This window comes from Herpailurus yagouaroundi, unplaced genomic scaffold (genome assembly GCF_014898765.1).
Source record: "Herpailurus yagouaroundi ecotype Mexico unplaced genomic scaffold, PumYag 141, whole genome shotgun sequence".
Lineage (NCBI taxonomy): Eukaryota > Metazoa > Chordata > Mammalia > Carnivora > Felidae > Herpailurus > Herpailurus yagouaroundi.
The window spans coordinates 37,848,495-37,865,903 of NW_024412396.1; the positions used below are offsets into that span (position 1 = coordinate 37,848,495).

General features: G+C 41.5%; 1 protein-coding gene across 2 annotated transcripts in view; it reads left to right on the plus strand.

The window, feature by feature from the left end:
- Window positions 1–17,409, plus strand: part of SYT16 (synaptotagmin 16) — a 94,239-nt gene that overhangs the window by 62,876 nt on the left and 13,954 nt on the right. Inside the window, exons 2-5 of one of the 2 annotated variants that reach the window (XM_040477335.1) lie at window positions 1,367–1,579; window positions 7,428–7,684; window positions 12,951–13,391; window positions 16,218–16,407. In XM_040477335.1, the coding sequence (XP_040333269.1) occupies window positions 1,367–1,579; window positions 7,428–7,684; window positions 12,951–13,391; window positions 16,218–16,407 (1,101 nt within the window). The other variant, XM_040477336.1, reaches the window with a different exon arrangement.

The following is a 17,409-nucleotide window of genomic DNA, read 5'->3' on the forward strand; positions in this document are numbered from 1 at the left end:
TCCAATTTACTTTCAGCAAATATTTACAGAGTAGCCTCCCATGTGCCTGGCATAGAGATAGGGTCTTGAGGGATACATAGGTGGGTGGTCTGCTGTGCCCCTTACTCTCCTGATGTGTGCAGGCTAGGTGGAATGGTTGGAAATTAAATAGGTAAATCTGTCACAAAGCCGGAGGGAGCACTGATAGGGCAGGACTGAGCTCATGGAAGAAGCCGTGAACCTTATTTAAGGGATCAGTGAAGGGCTTTCTGGAAGAAGTGATGTCTATGGCAAGTCCTGATGATGAGCTAGATTCTTGACTAGTCTAGAGGGCTAGAGGAAACTAGTCCAGGCACAGGGAACCCTGGGTGAGTGTGGCCCCCCCCCCCCCCCCCCCCCCCCCGCCAGAGGTGCTCAGGCTTGGAGAAAGCATTACATCTTCATCAGTTTATTCAATATTTAACAAGTGTTTGTTAAGCACTTTCTATGCAACAGACATTGTTTTACATAATGAAGAGACATCAGGTAACAAAACAGGTGATGTCTTTATTTTCATGAAAGTCATAGGGGAGAAGAGAGAAATAAAGAGAATTGCTTAAGGTGGGGCAACGGGGAAGGGTTTAGTGGAGCTGACACCTCGGTGGTGAGAGGACAGGAACCAGCCAGGTAAATACCAGGGCAGGAGAGTTCCAGGTAGAAGGAACATCAAAGGCAAAGAACTCAAAGGGAAGAACTATCTTCGCTTATTGTAGAAGCTGAAAGGACCAGTGGACTGATATGGACAAAGTGATATAAATAGGTCAAAGGGTATTTGAGTTGGGTCGTTGGTGCTGAGAAAGGCATCGGAACACAATAATATAAGCTAGTTTTGTTTTGTTTCATTTAAATTACATATACTACTATGGGTGTCTCTTCAAAACTAGGATACTTTTGGAAGATCTCAGTTGCAAGTAGGTCTGTTCTGGAGTGGGGCTTGGCTCTTTGTGTTTTAATAATAGAAATGAGGCTAAGAGCATATTTTCTGTCATCATTGACTAGAATGAATGTAAATCAAATGTCCTGTTCCCAGTTACAAGCACGTCAGCAACACAAGAAATCAGCAGGGCCTCCCTGCTCAACAAGAGGTCTTATTATGTCAATTAGGGGCGTCCCAATGTTTCCTCCCGGGTTCTAGTCATATATTTCTACTTGCCCTCGTAAGCTTTCTTTTCCTGTTTTATTCCTTTGGGCTCAAATTTGTGTTTCAATAAATGCTCTAAAATCTTTCTGCCTGGTGTGGGCTTGCTTTATCCAGACTCCTCATCCATGTTCTTCTGTTTCTCCAAATTACCTATCTCTGTATTATTGTGGGCCCCCCATGAAACTCATGGCTCTTGTTTGCTCCCAGTTAACAGCTTTGGAGATGATGAAGAGCCATGCACATCTTCTGACAGTGATGAGGAGGTGATCAAACAATTTGAGATTTCTGTGTCCCGGTCCCAGAGTTTTCGTTCAGAAGCATCTAAGAAAGGCACACAGGTGGGATTGGAGCAGAAATCAAAATTCAGCCACCTGCTCTCTACCCATGAAGAGGATAACACAGAAGTGTCTGCCTGTGAAGGTATTTGCATGAAACCCTTCCTTTATCTAGAGCAGGGATGGACAATCGTAAGAACAGCTCTGAGTCACTTGATTACTACACTTGTATCTGAGGCTCCAGAGACGAAAAGAAAAGGGGGCGAGACCCAGAGGCTGAAACAGAGTAGAGGGGGTCTTACCAACCTCACAGAGGGGCTGTCATGCAGGGAACTGGGAGGAATGAATAAGAAGTGCCAAAATCCTTACCCCTGATTTGTGGGACCCCTTCCTTCCTTTTAGGTTATCATTTTGTATATTTTTAACACTGATGGCTAGAATTAGAATGGTATTTATGAAGCTTTATAAAATCTTGTCCTCTTCTGATAAATAGAAACATTTCACATACCTGTTTGCTGACCTTGAGATTCTGTCATTTTTCTCTCATTTGGAATCCTAGAGTCTATTTTCCATATATGTATATGACCTCAGAAAAATTTTTGGAAACTTTCTTTTAGTAGTTGATGTTCTTAAAACAATATGTGTGTTTTATCTTTCAAATAAATATATGTTTTACAATAATATCAAATAGCCTTTTTCAGATAACACATACCTTGTACATTTGTCCTCATTTTCTGTAGTTTCTACCCTCCCCCCCGCCCCCCATCCTACCCCTCTGTTTCCATCCTCTGCCACATGAGAATTGCTTGCTGGGCAAGAGCAAAGTGTTCTGCCATTCTCTGATGTCTTCAGACTAAGTACCTTCCACAAAGCGGAGGGAATAATACTCTGAAGTAGATCAGCACAGCCTGTGAATTGTTATAGTAGGTAGACCTTGTTAAGAGTCCTCCTCCTATCCCCCCATGTACACAAAATAACCTGGAGAAAGAACGGTGCATTATTTCTTAGTGCTTTTCTAGTGAAGGTCAGGGATCTCTCTGAGTCCTTTATGCCTGGAACCCTGAATAGGCATAGGCTATTGAAACAGGGAAAGGTCTATGAATTGTAGTTGGTAAAAAGCTAGAGAAAAAGAACATTGTCCACTTTAGTGACCCAGTCTAAATGACCTGAGTTCTCTAATCTTTTCCTTCTTTCCTTTGGACATGTGATTACTCAAACCAATGGAGGCATAGTTGCAGGTCTTCCATATTTTTCCACACTTAGCAATAGAAAGAGAAAAACGAGAGCCTGGGATTGAGAGAAGGTAACAGAGAAGAAATTTCTGACTTGACAAGGTGGATAAGGCTGGCCAAAAAAAGAACAGCAACAAAGAATATACAGGAAAAACCTTATTCTTCAGCAGAAATATAACAATTTGCTATCCACCATGTAATTTTACTTACTGATATGAGCCACATAACATATTTTATTGCTATTCCTTTTAGCCCAAGGTAAGAGAAAAAATAAATGCGTGATGTAACCAAAGCATGGTAGCGGTAGCTACTGCCCTCCGTCATTTCCTTACTCCCTCTCTTGTTTTTTCTTTTGCTGGTGTTACATCACAGCCTTCCCCTCTTCCACCAGGAGGGCAAATGTTAGCTAATGAAAGTTAATAGCAGTTGATTCCCTGGGAGCAGCGTGTTGCATTCAAAAGCTAATGGCCCCATTTCCCAGAAGCCCAAATGTCTAGTTTCTGATTTATACAAATGGCTCCTTTTCTGAGAGTTCTGACAAACATTCCAAACTTACCCTTTCTGGAATTAGCAATAACCTCAATTATAACTGGGGATTCTGAAATTTTTGACAGATAGTGACAGAAAAGATAAAATTGCTTTCGCTATTGGAGGGAGGGAAAAGCATACTGCATTGGATAATGCAGTAAATTATTTGTAGATTTTGAAGAAAATCAGGATTTTCATAGGAAGGGATAACTGCATGCTAAATTTTAGGTTATCAAATGCCATGGAAATGTTAATGTAATTTTTATTGCATGATGTTTTTTTCTGTGTCACTTCTTTTTGTTCGTCTTTAGATCAGTGAATTATTTTCCAGCAAGAAAGAATAAGGAAGAGATTAAGCATTCATCCCAGAGAAGATTTGTGCATTTCTTGTCTGTTCTGCATCTACTTAGCTTTTTTTCACTCTACCTTTTTTATTTAAAAAATTTTTTTTTAATGTTCATTTATTTTTGAGAGAGAGACAGAGTGAGCAGGGGAGGGACCAAGAGAGAGAAGGAGACACAGAATCCAAAGCAGGCTCCAGGCTCTGAGCTGTCAGCACAGAGCCCAATGCGGGGCTCGCGGGGCTTGAACCTACAAACCGTGAGAACATGACCTGAGCTGAAGTTGGAGGCTTAACAGACTGAGCCACCCAGATGTCCCTTTCACTCTACCTTAAACATGATTTTCTAAGATAAAATTTAATTGTAGACAATTCTTACACTTTAAAAATATGTTCAAAATGTTCAACCAGTGAAAGTAAAGGTTTCATGTTTCAAGTGAGGTTCTTTATTCTAGATGGAATAGTGAGGTTATTAGAACCAAGAAAATGCTATCTTCATGTTCCTGGCACGTTCTCTCTTGTTTCACTTATCTGACTTAGTGTGGTACATTGATTGACACTGTCTCCCCAGTAATGTCAAAGAGGGTTTACATGAAGTGATCCACCTCGGATCTGAGATATATATAGATATATAGATATATATATCTATATATCTATATATATATATATATCTATATCTATATCTATCTCAAGATGATATTGGGGTGCCTGGCTGGTTTAATCAGAGCATGCAGCTCTTGATCTCAGGGTCATGAGCTCAAGCCCCACATGGGGGTAGAGTTTATATAAGAATAATCTTTTTAGGGGCGCCTGGGTGGTGCAGTCGGTTAAGCGTCCGACTTCAGCCAGGTCACGATCTCGCGGTCCGTGAGTTCGAGCCCCGCGTCGGGCTCTGGGCTGATGGCTCAGAGCCTGGAGCCTGTTTCCGATTCTGTGTCTCCCTCTCTCTCTGCCCCTCCCCCGTTAATGCTCTGTCTCTCTCTGTCCCAAAAATAAATAAACGTTGAAAAAAAAATTAAAAAAAAAAAGAATAATCTTTTTAAGGTGATATCAGGGTGATATATATATCAAGAGATTTATTGCAAAGAATTGGCCTATGCTATTACTGAAGCTGGCTAGAGAAATATAGAGCTCTGAAATCCACAGGTAAAATTTCTCTGTGTCCAGAGAGGCCTCAGTTCTCCTCTTAAGGCTTATGTAGGATAATCTCCATTACTTAAAGTCAACTGCTTAAGGGCTTTAGTCACATCTATAAAATACTTCCATAGTATCACCTCAATTAATGTTTGATTAATTAATTGAAGCCTATAGCTTGGCCAAGTTGACACATAAAATTGACCATCATCGTAGATGGTGAGAAAAAGTATTTGTTTGTGTGTGGGTGGTGGTGGGAGGGAAGGGTTTGGGAGTATAAAATAAAGTAACTGGATAATAGGGTTATGCCATGGCAAGGTGGGATATGCATTAAAAAGTGCAAAAAAGTTTTCTGCTAAAATAAATATGGTTTATGTGACATAATTATGGCCTATAATTTCTAGGAAGCTAGGACACATTTCTCTGACAATAGGCAATTACTTTCCTGTATGTGTTTAAGGTGACATGATCTTCCTTAACTTACAGGATGGGAAGATGGCTTTATGTGATGGTGAATCCTGTTTCTTTCTCCTTCTCCTTGTGACTTGTACCCTAGCTTTGCTTTTCTAATTCAGTCCTTGCTTGTCTGTCAAAGAAAATGGTTTGTTACATTAATATGGTTCTTATGTTTTTCGGTTATGAATAGCTTTTCAAGGTTTAATGTAGCTTTTGAAAATTCCCTTATTACTGATCTAGGTATTATCACTGTAGGAGTTAAAGTCATGAGACAGTTTTATAGGGGTAATTTCTTGGCAAAGTTAGACTTTGTGCTGAAATCCTGCTGGGTGCTACACACGTTGATGGATGACCCACTGTTTAATAGGACATTTTAGTGTTCATGTATATGAGGAATGGATGTGCTAATTAGAGCCTTAGAAGAAAATTCTGCTTTATGTTGTAGGATTTTGCATATGGAGTATCTCTCGTTCTGTCATTTTCTGTGGCCTTTTTAAAGTGTGTTTGCCAAATAACTGAGTGTGTGAATGTAAAAATGTTATGGTGTCCTATGAAAGTGTTTCCAAGGGACTGCACTGAATTATTAAGAATAACAAGGCAGATAGGGGAACTTCTCAGTGGATTGCCATGGTGTTGCAAAATCCCAAATCAGGAGTCTGAAGTTGGGCTCTGAGTACCAAGACCACCTAAAGATGTTTTTGTATAGTCTGCATAGGGTGATAATATAATTTTAAGTTTGCATGTTTACTGCAGGTGAGTCATAAACTGTCTGGTAAACTACTGTCACCACTATTCCATATTGCTGCACACCTGGATGCTTCAATTATTTGTTACCTGCCTAGCCTGGAAAGTTGTTTGAGGGTTTAGTGAAACCCACTGGTGGATAAAGACTAGAATGTATTTGTATGTGGCTTAGTACCTTCAAGGAGCTTATATTCTCACTGAGGCTTTAAGACCAACAGCTGAAACGATTGCTACCACACAATGTGTAAATGAGAGCTGAATTTATCATCTCTACTTTGTCATCCCACTCACTCATCCCATCTCTATCTCTAATTTTCTCTTATCCTGGGATTGTGGCTTCTGGAGGAGATTGGAGACCAAAGAGAGAATACGTCATTGAGAGGAAAGTCAGGGTGAAAACTATTGCTTTGGAAGACTCTGACAGTTTTTCCTTACTGTCCGAAGGTAACCTAGACTTTAAAGAAGAGGAAGGGGATGCACAGATGATGCAGGGCTGAAAGAGAAAACAGAATAACACCAAGGTCAGGGGAAAACACTGAGTCCAAGGAGTCAGGGAAGATTCAGGAGTTATTGGACTTTGGATGGAAAGAAAAGATGAGAGGAGAGGGGGTTTGGGGACCATCGTGAAAAGAAATACACAACTTGTGTTTTCATGATGAGCCCATGAGGCCACAGGTGACAGCAAGGTGGGAGGCAATAGAAAATTGGGGTTTATAGGGTTGGAGGAGGCTAGTTTGGGTCAGACAAACAAGCAAGGCTACTATTTATCGAAAACCTAGTGGCTGCCAGGTGGATATTATTTCATGTGCCCACATGACTCTGTGATGGCTCTTATCATCATTTTATGGATAAGAAAATAAAAGTTCGGACAGTCCAAATATTGTGTAAATTCTTAACACAGAGCTAGGTTTTAAACACAGATCATCTGAATCCAAGTCCAGTGTTCCATGGATCAAGTAAAGAATTTTTTACTTGAGAGAACCACTGAAGCCTTTCAAGGAGAGGGTAAGATGGTGAATGTGGAAGAGAGAAAGAAGAATCCTAGAGTCAGGAGACAGTATGATCTCCATAGTAGATTGTTGTTCTCGCTTTCTAGATCTATCCCCAAAGTCTTGTGTTCGTTAGTTCTGACAAAATGCTAATGTGTTTTTTTTTTTTATAAGCACACATCCTTTATATTCATACTGTTAGAAAGTATTAAACCTTTGTATATTCCGTGTAATGAACTAATGGTCTTTTTGGTTATCTAGACCAAGTTTATCCACTCTGTGGATAGAATTATATTTCTGTAGGTGTTATTTGATGGGTTTTGTTTTTGAGATTTTTTTACTTAGAGAGAGAGAGAAAGAGAATCTTAAGCAGGCTCCACACCCAGCATTGAGCCTGACATGGGGCTTGATCTCACGACCTTGAAATCATGAACTGAGCCTGGTGACTGAGCCACCCAGTGCCTCTGTTTTTGAGATCTTGATTTGTGTTGTTGCTACTGCTCAACTTCTCTAGGTAAAAAGGTGTAAAATAATAATACGTTTGAAATAGTCTCCTTATTGCACATTTAGGTTTGGATGGAGCCAGCCAACCAAACTATTCTGAGACTCTGTCTTATGGTGAAGATGATCCCATCTCTGCCCATTCACAGTCCCCATGTGAGGTGGGAAACACCAGGCACCAGGGTGCATCTCCCCAAGAGACCAGTGTGCCTCGCAGCCTTAGTCGCCAGTCCACAGAAGGCAGCTTGGAATTGGAGACAGCTTTTAATAACCGGGGATTTGAAGACTCCTATGCTACTGACAGCAGCTCCATGTGGAGTCCAGAGGCAAGTTATTTGTTTTCCATTCTTTCTTTGCTTGAGTATTGGGTGCTCTCTCGTGAGTTCTTGCTTTCCTCTTCCTGCTCATGTCTTAAGAAAAAAATTTCTCCAGAAAGGAAGCAATGCCTTGAAAAACAAAGACCTAAAGAGCCTTTATTTATAAGAAATAAAAATTTTTCAGGTGACTAAGTCACAGCTCCTATGTATACCAATAAAAGAATCAGAAATAAATTTCTATCAAAGTGGGGGGAAAAAAGAAGAGTGACAGAATGGACCCAGCAGCAATCAGGCTTCTTGTTTATATAAAAGATTTTTTAGTTCTTTAGAGAAGACTGGTTTATTTCCTTCATGGTTTCAATTAAGTGGAGTCGATTTTTATTTACTCCAATCTTGAGTTATAATTATTTGAATATGAGAATTACTTGAAAATTAAACTAAAATACAGTGGCCCTCCAAATGAAATGATGCAAAATATGATGAATATCTTGCAGTATAAGTATGTTTGTTAGATTTGCATTGAATTCAAGATCTAGGAGATGGCATTAGTTTGTGATGACCCTCTTGCCATTGACTTTGCTTTTTGGAATAAACCTCTGATAAAAGATGCTCCTTCTAAATTTATTTTTTAATTAAAACTTACTCCAGAATATTCCTAACCACCCAGAGGTATGATTGGAGGTGATTATTACAGACACTACCATTTATTGAGCAATTACTATGTGCCAGGCACTGTGATAAAGATTTTACAAACATTATCGTATAGGCATTTATAGTTATTCTTTATTAGCTAGATGTCTTTTATTATGATTCTATAACATTAGGAGATATTAAATAATAATGTCTACTGCCTACTTTGAAATTAATTTTGATGAAATATGTAATATATGTATATAAAATATTCATATAATTTGTGGGGCAAGAGGAAGGAGAAAAGTGAATGGATTTTGTTAACATCGGTCTGGTTGAGAAAATAACCAGGTGGAAGCTCTTAGAAGGACCTGGACTGTCATACACACCAGATGCTCATCAAGGAGAAGGAAAAAAAGTCACAGAAAATAATGTTCCAAAGTCTTATAGTTGATGCACTGGGGTGTATAGATAGAGCATAAGGAGGTGTGTGTGTGTGTGTGTGTGTGTGTGTGTGTGTGTGTGTGTGTATGTGTGCGCCCACATGTTGGTGTCATAGCTGAGGATGAGAAACAGTAACGCAGATACATGGTTTGTGGCTTGTCAAGGGCAGTCCTACATATAGAGACACCCAAAGCTATTAACCGTATAAGTTTTGGGAAAAATTTATGCTTCCCAGTTGATTTGCTGCTGACAAGTCCTATCAAATCCCACACAATAACATTGAATGTTTAAAAATATTCTTTTTGGATTCTCACACAAAAACAAAACAGAAACCATTTACCTGCCTATTGATACTCTGTCCTCTTGATAATTGCTCCCTCAGGCTTGGAATTGCCAGGTAACCTCCCATCTGCCTGACTCACAGAGCTGTAATAGAAGACTTGGTGTTGAGAGCACTAAATGTTCTCAGACTCCAAAAATACCCAGACATCTCTGTGTGCTCCATTCAACCTCCTATCTATTTTGAGACAAAAACTGTAATTTGGTGCTCCTACAGTAGAACCTCAGATGCGGCTCGGAGGCAGTTCCTGTAACTGCCTGCTTTGCAGGCTTAGCTTGCCTTTTAAGAATTGATTTATTTGCCTCTTAACTGTATTAAGAACCCAGTCTTCCCCTGTGTATCTGGCATCAGGAACATATTGCAGGTCTGTTTACTTTGGGCCACACAGATGACATCAACACTGTCTTACTAAAACACAAAGGCTTTCAATTTGATAGAAAATCTTTAAACCTACGAGGGTTTTGACAACGTGGCACAAGTATTCCCATCTTCGAGAAAAATCAGGATCTTAGAGCTAAAGGAATCATTTCTTTTGCCTTAGAAGGAAACCAGTCATACAGTGTGACTGCCCTTTAGGCTGATGGATTTTTGAGCACCGCTCTTCTCTGCTGGAAAAGGCCGTCAACTTTTTCCTGCAGACCCAAGGCTTGGCAGGGAAGACAATGGACGGGTGGCTGGTGATTTTGAGCACACAGGAAGGCAGGTGTCCCACTTTTCATCTCTGCTTTCTACTGATTAACTGGTTGGCCTTGAGAAGTTAATTAAAATCTGCCAAATGGGGATAAAAATGAAGAGATTTTTACCTTGCAGGAAGGTCAGATGGATTAGTGGTATTAACAGTACCCGCATGAGGAGAGCCTTTAGTTGCCTGGTGATAGGTAAAGTGTGTTGAAATAATTAATTGCTATAAAAATACCAGCCTTCACAAATCTTTGTTTCAGATCAACCCAGGAAGGGGCCACAGAGCCCAGTTTCCCTGTGCCACAGCTCGGATCGTCCCCGTCCAGAGCCTGGCTAGGGCCTACAGCTCTGTTTTATGCAGGGTTCTTAGGAGAGTTGTTTCAGAGACCTTCAAAGGGCTTAGCACAGACCTGCAGGTGGAGTGAGCATTTGTCTGAATAGATAGCCCGATGGATAAGTGGAGAGATAAGTCACTGACTAGAATATTTTTACCTTGGCATTGAAGTTGCTGACAACTTCTGCTAACTATTATGAAGGGCAGGGACCTAAAAGGATGTGAAATTCAAAGTAGTATGTGTTTCCATCTCTCCTTTTACACCAGCCTCACCCCACACACTTACTACAAATATAAATAGCTGTGGTGAGAGGCTTGGGGCGGGGGGGTAGAAGGGAGTCATCATGGTTCAGTCTAAGGTTTGGGATTTTGAGCATTAATACTGGTAAATCCTGCATACCCTTGGTAGGGCATATGATGTTGGGAGCAGTGAGTGAGTTATTTAGTCTTTCTAAGCCTTAAGTTTCCTCCCCCCACAAAATGAAGATATTAAAATTCCTACCTTGCTAGGTTAATGTGAATATTTTAAAAGATAACATTTCTTAGGTAGATTCCCAAAAAGCAGAGCCTGTTTTGTCAGGATGTACAATCCCTGAGAACAAGAGTGAGGGACAAGGGGGGGAATGAAGCAGGGTAGAAGGGAGAGCCAGTATCAGAATGTGTAATCAAGTTGGCCACCACTAAGTGTGGCTCATGGCTTGATCTTGTGGGACTGCAAGAAGCTGTGCTAACTCATCTCAGGACATCTGTCCAAGGGGACACAAGTTGGGCATTAACCTCCATGACACTCTGGACTTTATATACATGAATGCCATGCAGCATTCTGTAACATTCCAATCCTTGACATCAATAGAGGCCTGTGGTGGGAGTTGAGAGTTGCATTGCCTGGACAAGCGGTAAGACTTTGTTGGTCTGTGCCAGGCTGAAGCTACTTAGAGCCCAACAGTCTGTGCCTGCTGGAAAGCTGCAACAAAAGGTGAGGCCGAGAAGGTCTGAAGTGCCTGAAAGTGGGCTTTTGCAGACCATAAAGTGTTTAGTATGGTACCTGGCACAAGAGACAGCTTAGTAGATGTTAGCCCTGATTACTTCTGATCCAGCAAGCAATATAGAGATGATCAAGAGGAGGCTAAAATAGATGGGAGTTTTCACAGAAGACTGTGACTTGATTTCTGAGTTAGCCTAACTCCTTGGAGACTTGCTTCTAATATTAAATCTACACTAGTCAGTTGTATTCAGAAGTCTCTATAGCAACCACTTTTATCACTTGAAACTAAGTACCTCTGAATAGAAGCACTCTCACATGAATGCATGCTGAGGAAAGAATATAAGGAGCTTCCCTTATTTTGCAAAAGGCTAAATTTTCTTGGTAGACGAATGTGCATTTTAAAAGAGAAGACATTTATTCCATGTCTCCTGTTTGTCAAGTCCTTTAATTTTCACAACAATCCTGTAATTGGTTTCATCCCCCATTTTACTGTTGAAGAAAGCCACAAGTGGAAAGATTAAATACCTTGTCCAATGTCATAGAGAGAGTAAGTGGTAGACCTGGGTCGCCTAAAGATGTCTCATTCCAGTGAACTGTGCACTTTCACCTTGACTCTGTGGGGAAGTTTTGATGATGAATGCACGTTTTTGAGGTGCTTTATCATATATTTTAAAATAGTCTTTAGATTATCAAAGTCTGGTGTTCAGTCACATAAATAAGAATCGGTTCTGATTTATAATAAGAATCAGGCCAAAGTTTAGTTATGAGTAAGTATCATGCCTTCATAGAAAAAAATCAAATTATGTTGACATTCTTTATAGTTTGTTAGAGACTACTTCATTATAATCAGCTCAGTTCAGTGTTCTCAGTGAGGTCATCAGATCTGACTGGCTGTGGGTGAATTGTTGTCGAAGGGTGATATTGTATGAGGGGGGCCATGTTTGAAAATAGGTATCATCAGTCCATTGATGGGAATAGGTATTTATGGAGTCTGGTCTGAGCCAGGCGTTTTTCCATATCTCTTAAAATCTCGCTGTAACACTCCATCAAATAGGCATCTTAATGCTCATTTTTCAGCTAAAGCACAGAGAGGGTGGCCTATTTGGCCAGGGTCAAAAAGCCAGTCCATGGTAGAGTTATGATTTCAACCCGAGTTCTGTCTCCACATCTGGTATTGCTGTTTGCTAAGTGGCTGCTGAGGATGCCTTCCTAAACCCTCAGTACTCAGAGTGTGGTTTGAGGCCAGTGGTGACATCCTTGTGACCTGAGAAATGCAGAGCCTCAGGCCCCACCCCAGTCCTACAGAATCAGAAACTCTGAGTGACTCAAGTCCACACAAATGTTTGAGAAGCTCTACCCTAGACATTTTCTCCCATGTAGCTGGAAAATCTACTGAAGAATCACCTGTCTGTGACCCCCATTAGGATTCTCATCTGCAGGAAGTCCTGGCTCTTGGAGCACAGGCCCAGGCTCAACCATTTTTCCTGGGAACTCCAGAAAAAGTTCTCTCTTGGAAGCTGTATAGGTGACTAATTTTAGACTTTAGACCTCGGTTTCAATGATAGTGGTCAGGTGTGCTTTTTGAGAGTGTATATGACAACACTTTGTAAAATATAAAAGCTTTGTTCATTCATTCCAAAAGCATTCGTGAAGATTCACCTTATGCCAGGCGCTGTACCCCCAAAGAATTTACAATCTAAGGGAGACGTACACCAGTAAACAGACCCTTCTAGTGAACAGGGATGTGTGCTAGCAGTCAAAAAGTACAGTGTTCTGATGGAGCACAGAGGGGCTCTATCTCACCAAAATGTATTTGGGCATTATCATTTCCATTCCTAATCTCTTCCTCTATCTGCAACAGGAACAGGATGGGGCCAATTTTCAGGTGCCGACTGGGGCCCTGGAGCCCATCTCAAAATGTGGTGACTTGGATGTCATCTTTGAATATAAAGGTTCCAGCCAGAAGCTCACAGTGACCATTGTGAGAGCGCAGGGCCTCCCAGATAAGGACCGAAGTGGTGTCAACTCCTGGCAAGTTCACGTAGTTCTGCTGCCCAGTAAGAAACAGAGGGGAAGGACAAGCATACAGAGAGGCCCCAACCCTGTTTTTAAGGAGAAGGTCACCTTCACCAAGCTGGAGCCCAGAGATGTGGCTGCCTGTGCTATCCGCTTCCGCCTGTATGCTGCCCGCAAGATGACCCGTGAGAGAATGATGGGAGAGAAGCTGTTCCATCTCAGCCACCTGAACCCAGAAGGGGAAATGAAAGTGACTCTGGTTCTGGAGCCAAGAAGCAATATCAGTGTGAGTATGTTAAATGGTGCTGCTAATGATGCGGTATGTTCAAGGATCTGGAATTGTCAGCTCTTGATTTAGTACATTCAGCCTGTGAATTCAAACACCTTAATTTAATTTTCCATTTGGCTCTCCTCATCCTTGTAAGCCATGATTTGCACTTCATGGTACAATGGGTTTTTTGTGCCCATCTTCCCTATAAGCTGATGGATGTATTCCCTGTCCATTTCTGGAAATGACAGCAACAGTGTGGGGGAAGGGCTTAACCTGTGAATAACTGACCAGTAGTCTGACGATGCTCCTCCTTTCCCACCCTTAATGTGCATTGTGATGAATCTCAGAGATGGGACTTTCAAGGGGAGCTCCTTAACGTGTGTTTGAGTAGGCTACAACAGTAGCCCTGATGTCCAGCCACTTCTAAGACCTGCCATTCATATGACTGGCCTCCTCCCACGTATCTTATCCTCTGCATCCCTGCTGGGGTCTTGAGGAAGGACAGTGTGGTGTGTATGTCTACAAGATGGAAAACTATTGATGGGGGTTAAGTGTCATCTAGTATGTAGGGCTTTGAAAAACCATGTAAAAAGATCACATAGCAATCTTGGGCTCTTGGGCCAATCCGTCATCCATTCAAAAATGTTTACTGAGTGCTTACTATGTCCAGTACTGTATAGGCAGAAGGGATGTAGGAAAGAACAAAATGGGTGATGCCTCTGCCCTCAAGAGCTTCCTGACTGGTAGAGGAGGGGAAACAATAGCAGACTAGGTACACAAAGGGAGAGAGAGAGTGATAGAGTTTGCTGTTGGTTTAGAAGGGTCAGAGAATGTGTCTTTGAAGTGGTGATCAAACACAGAACAAGACTGGTGACATGTGGATAAGCAAGGGTTCCAGACAGAGGGAATGGCACATGCAGGCATCAAGAAGCAGGAAGGAGCTTGTTCTCAGGATGAGGAAAGGAGCCAGAAAGTCTGGAGTATAGTGATGGGAGACCCACCCACTTAAATTTTTAATAGATGTCTCAAAATTAATATCCCCAGACTTGTCTCCCTAAATCTATTCTACCTGAAGCCTTCCCATCTTGGCTAAAGGAAATTTCATTCTTTTAGTTGTGAAAACCTTCGAAGTCATTTGTGACTTCTCTCCTTTCCACCTGAAATCCCATTGACTCTATCTTCAAACTATAACCAGAACCTAACTCTGCTGCATTACTGAAATGACCTCCTAGTGGCCTTCCTGCTTTGCCCCTTATAGACTATTCCCAAAACAGGGGCCAAATGAGCCTTTTAAAACATAAGCCAGATCATGTCTCATTTCTGCTTAAGTCCCTCTTTTTTCGTAAACTCTGAGCAAAGTATATCTGAAACCATGGAAAACAGAAGCCAGAGGAGGTCAGAAGGAACACGCACTTGAAGGCATGAGAATAGGTATGATCACACCCCTACTTCTCTGTGCCAGGCCCTGTGCTGGGGCCACAGAGTTGAGTGGGGAAGATGTGCCCATGTGAAAGAACCTTAAGGTAAAAATTCTTCCATTCATCAGTTACTTGTTGAGAATGTTTACATGTCAGACATTGGTCTATGCACCAGACTGAGTGATTTGTAAGGATTCAAAATGTGATGCGAGAGGCAAGCTCTGTAGTGATAGGTGCCTTGATGGATGCTTCTGTAGAGACATAGAGGAGGGGCGATCCTTACCCCAGACTAAGCAAATATGTCACTGTTGGATTATCATAAACCAGACAGCTGGGGCTATATGGTACCTATCAAAACCAGCTACCCCTATAGTTTACAAATTGTGTTTCTTGAAAGCCCAGGGCTCTACCATGGCCTGGCAAATAGGATATTTTCCTACAGATGCAAAGAGTACTTAATTCCTTTTAACGTATTTTGTTGGGGTTTTGCTAAGAAGTTTTAGGAAATGTTTTAAGATGTTGAGAAGAAATTGTGAGCTAAGTCTGATGCAGTGGTTTCTGGTGGAGGTGTTGGTGGTTCTGGGAGGCTGGCTCTCTTGCCCTCACAGTGCCATTGCCCACTGCATGCTTCTTGAGTGAGAGTCAACATCCTGGCCTACTTTGCTCTTCTCCTCCCTATATGTCTGGTGTATAAATGTGGGTACTTTGGAAAAGCGTGTGTGTGAATAAACAGGACCGAAAGCATAGTCTCTCCCCTAGGCTCACCTGGTGCATGCAATGTCTCTGAGATCCACAGTCAGTGCATTGGCTTTTTTTACGAAGCAGTCATAAAAGTGCTCATTTTCAATGTAATTCATTTCCTCAGGGGGAAAAATGTAGCATCTGGCATATTGCTGACAACCCTAGGAAGCAGAACTAGGGGCCAAATATTCTATGTGGTAGTAGACAGTAGTGGTCATTTCTTTTTCTAGTGAAGACAAAGTGCCTCCTGTATTGCTACATTCATCAGGAAGCTGCAGAGAACAGAAACAAAACTCATGCCTAGAGTGGATGGGTTCCATAGAAACATTCAAGCACAAATTACACAGGAGGGAATTTTGGTCTATATTAAATGTATTATTAGCTCTTCACATATCTTAGAGGGTTTGATTTACACTGGTAATAACATCTTTGTCCGTTTTGTCTTTAGAGAGGAAATATTGAATGGAGACGGCTCTTGAAGCAACTATGTCAGCTAATAATGCAGGGAATCTCATCCATGACTGCGCTCCCCAGGCCCATTATCATTCACACCAAGTGCGCCGTTAGTAATCTTTGGCAGCAGTCGAGATTGGGCCGCCATTTCACCAAACATAATATCGGCTTTCTGTAAGAGAGTAGTACAGCGTGGGCCAATGGACTCTTTGTTGTTCTTCCCCTCCAGAGTGGAGAGTCTCCGCTCAGCCCATCTGCAGTTTCTCACAGTGATAGTGCTTCATCCACGCAGTCGCTGTCTCATGGAGGGGCGCCAGAGCTGTTGGTGGGGCTGTCCTACAATGCCACAACGGGGCGATTATCTGTGCAAATGATCAAAGGCAGCCATTTCCGAAACCTCGCTGTTAATAGAGCGCCTGGTAAGTGCATGTCTGTACCCCCAGCTCTGGGCCTTCCAGAGGCAAGTAGAAGGCTGTGTTTGCTTTGGTGTTAATTCTTCAACTTTTGCAGATAAATTATCCTGGTATGACTTAGACATTTTTTTACAAAGTGATACCTCTGGATATTGAAAATGCATTTCTATCTCATTAAATCGAAGGCTTCTTTGATATCTGGATATATCTTGATGCAAAATAGGCTGGCCTCTACATGTATATTGTCAAAGGGAAAAAAGTGGTATGTTTTCAGCAACGTAATGTGTATGGGCAATTAAAATCTGCTAATAGGCTCTAGGCCTGCAAATACCTTAAAGAGGCAGAGCATAGGCTTTGGAGTGAGGCAGATCTGGGGTCAAATTCCAGCTCTATCCACTTACCCATTGGCTTTGCTATGATGCAGTACAATTTAATTCTTTTTTCTGAATCTTAGTAGACTCATCTGGAACAAAGGGATATTAATAGTACCTTCCTCGTGGGTTGTTTTGGGGTTTAAATAAAATGATCTCTATGAAGCAGTTAGCAAAGTGCCTAACACAGTGAGCATACAAGAAATGTTAGTGGTTATGATGTTGACAGAGGAGGAGGTGGACGAGAAGGATTTTGGGCAATACAAGTCTGACTTACCAAGAGAACTACCATTTTGGAGATTACCACTGGAAAGAGGGGCTCAAGACACTCCCATAGCCGAAGTCCTGGGTTTAGAAAGCCAGAATAAAAATACTGCTGGAAACAGCCACAACTGCCTATCAGTACCCAAGAAGTTGGAGATTGAGCATTGGAATAATGCTGCTAAAAATTAACTCTCTTTTCATGATTGTCAGCAAAAATAGCTTAAAAGAGGCCAGGAAGATGGTTTCTGCCTCACTTCTGCCCTCTAGATCTCATGCAAATACATATAACCAGAGGAACCTAATTTGTGTCTAGAATTCTAAGCCGCTAGAGAGTCTGAAAAATGTTGTTGAATTTCCAGCCTTTCAAGTTCAG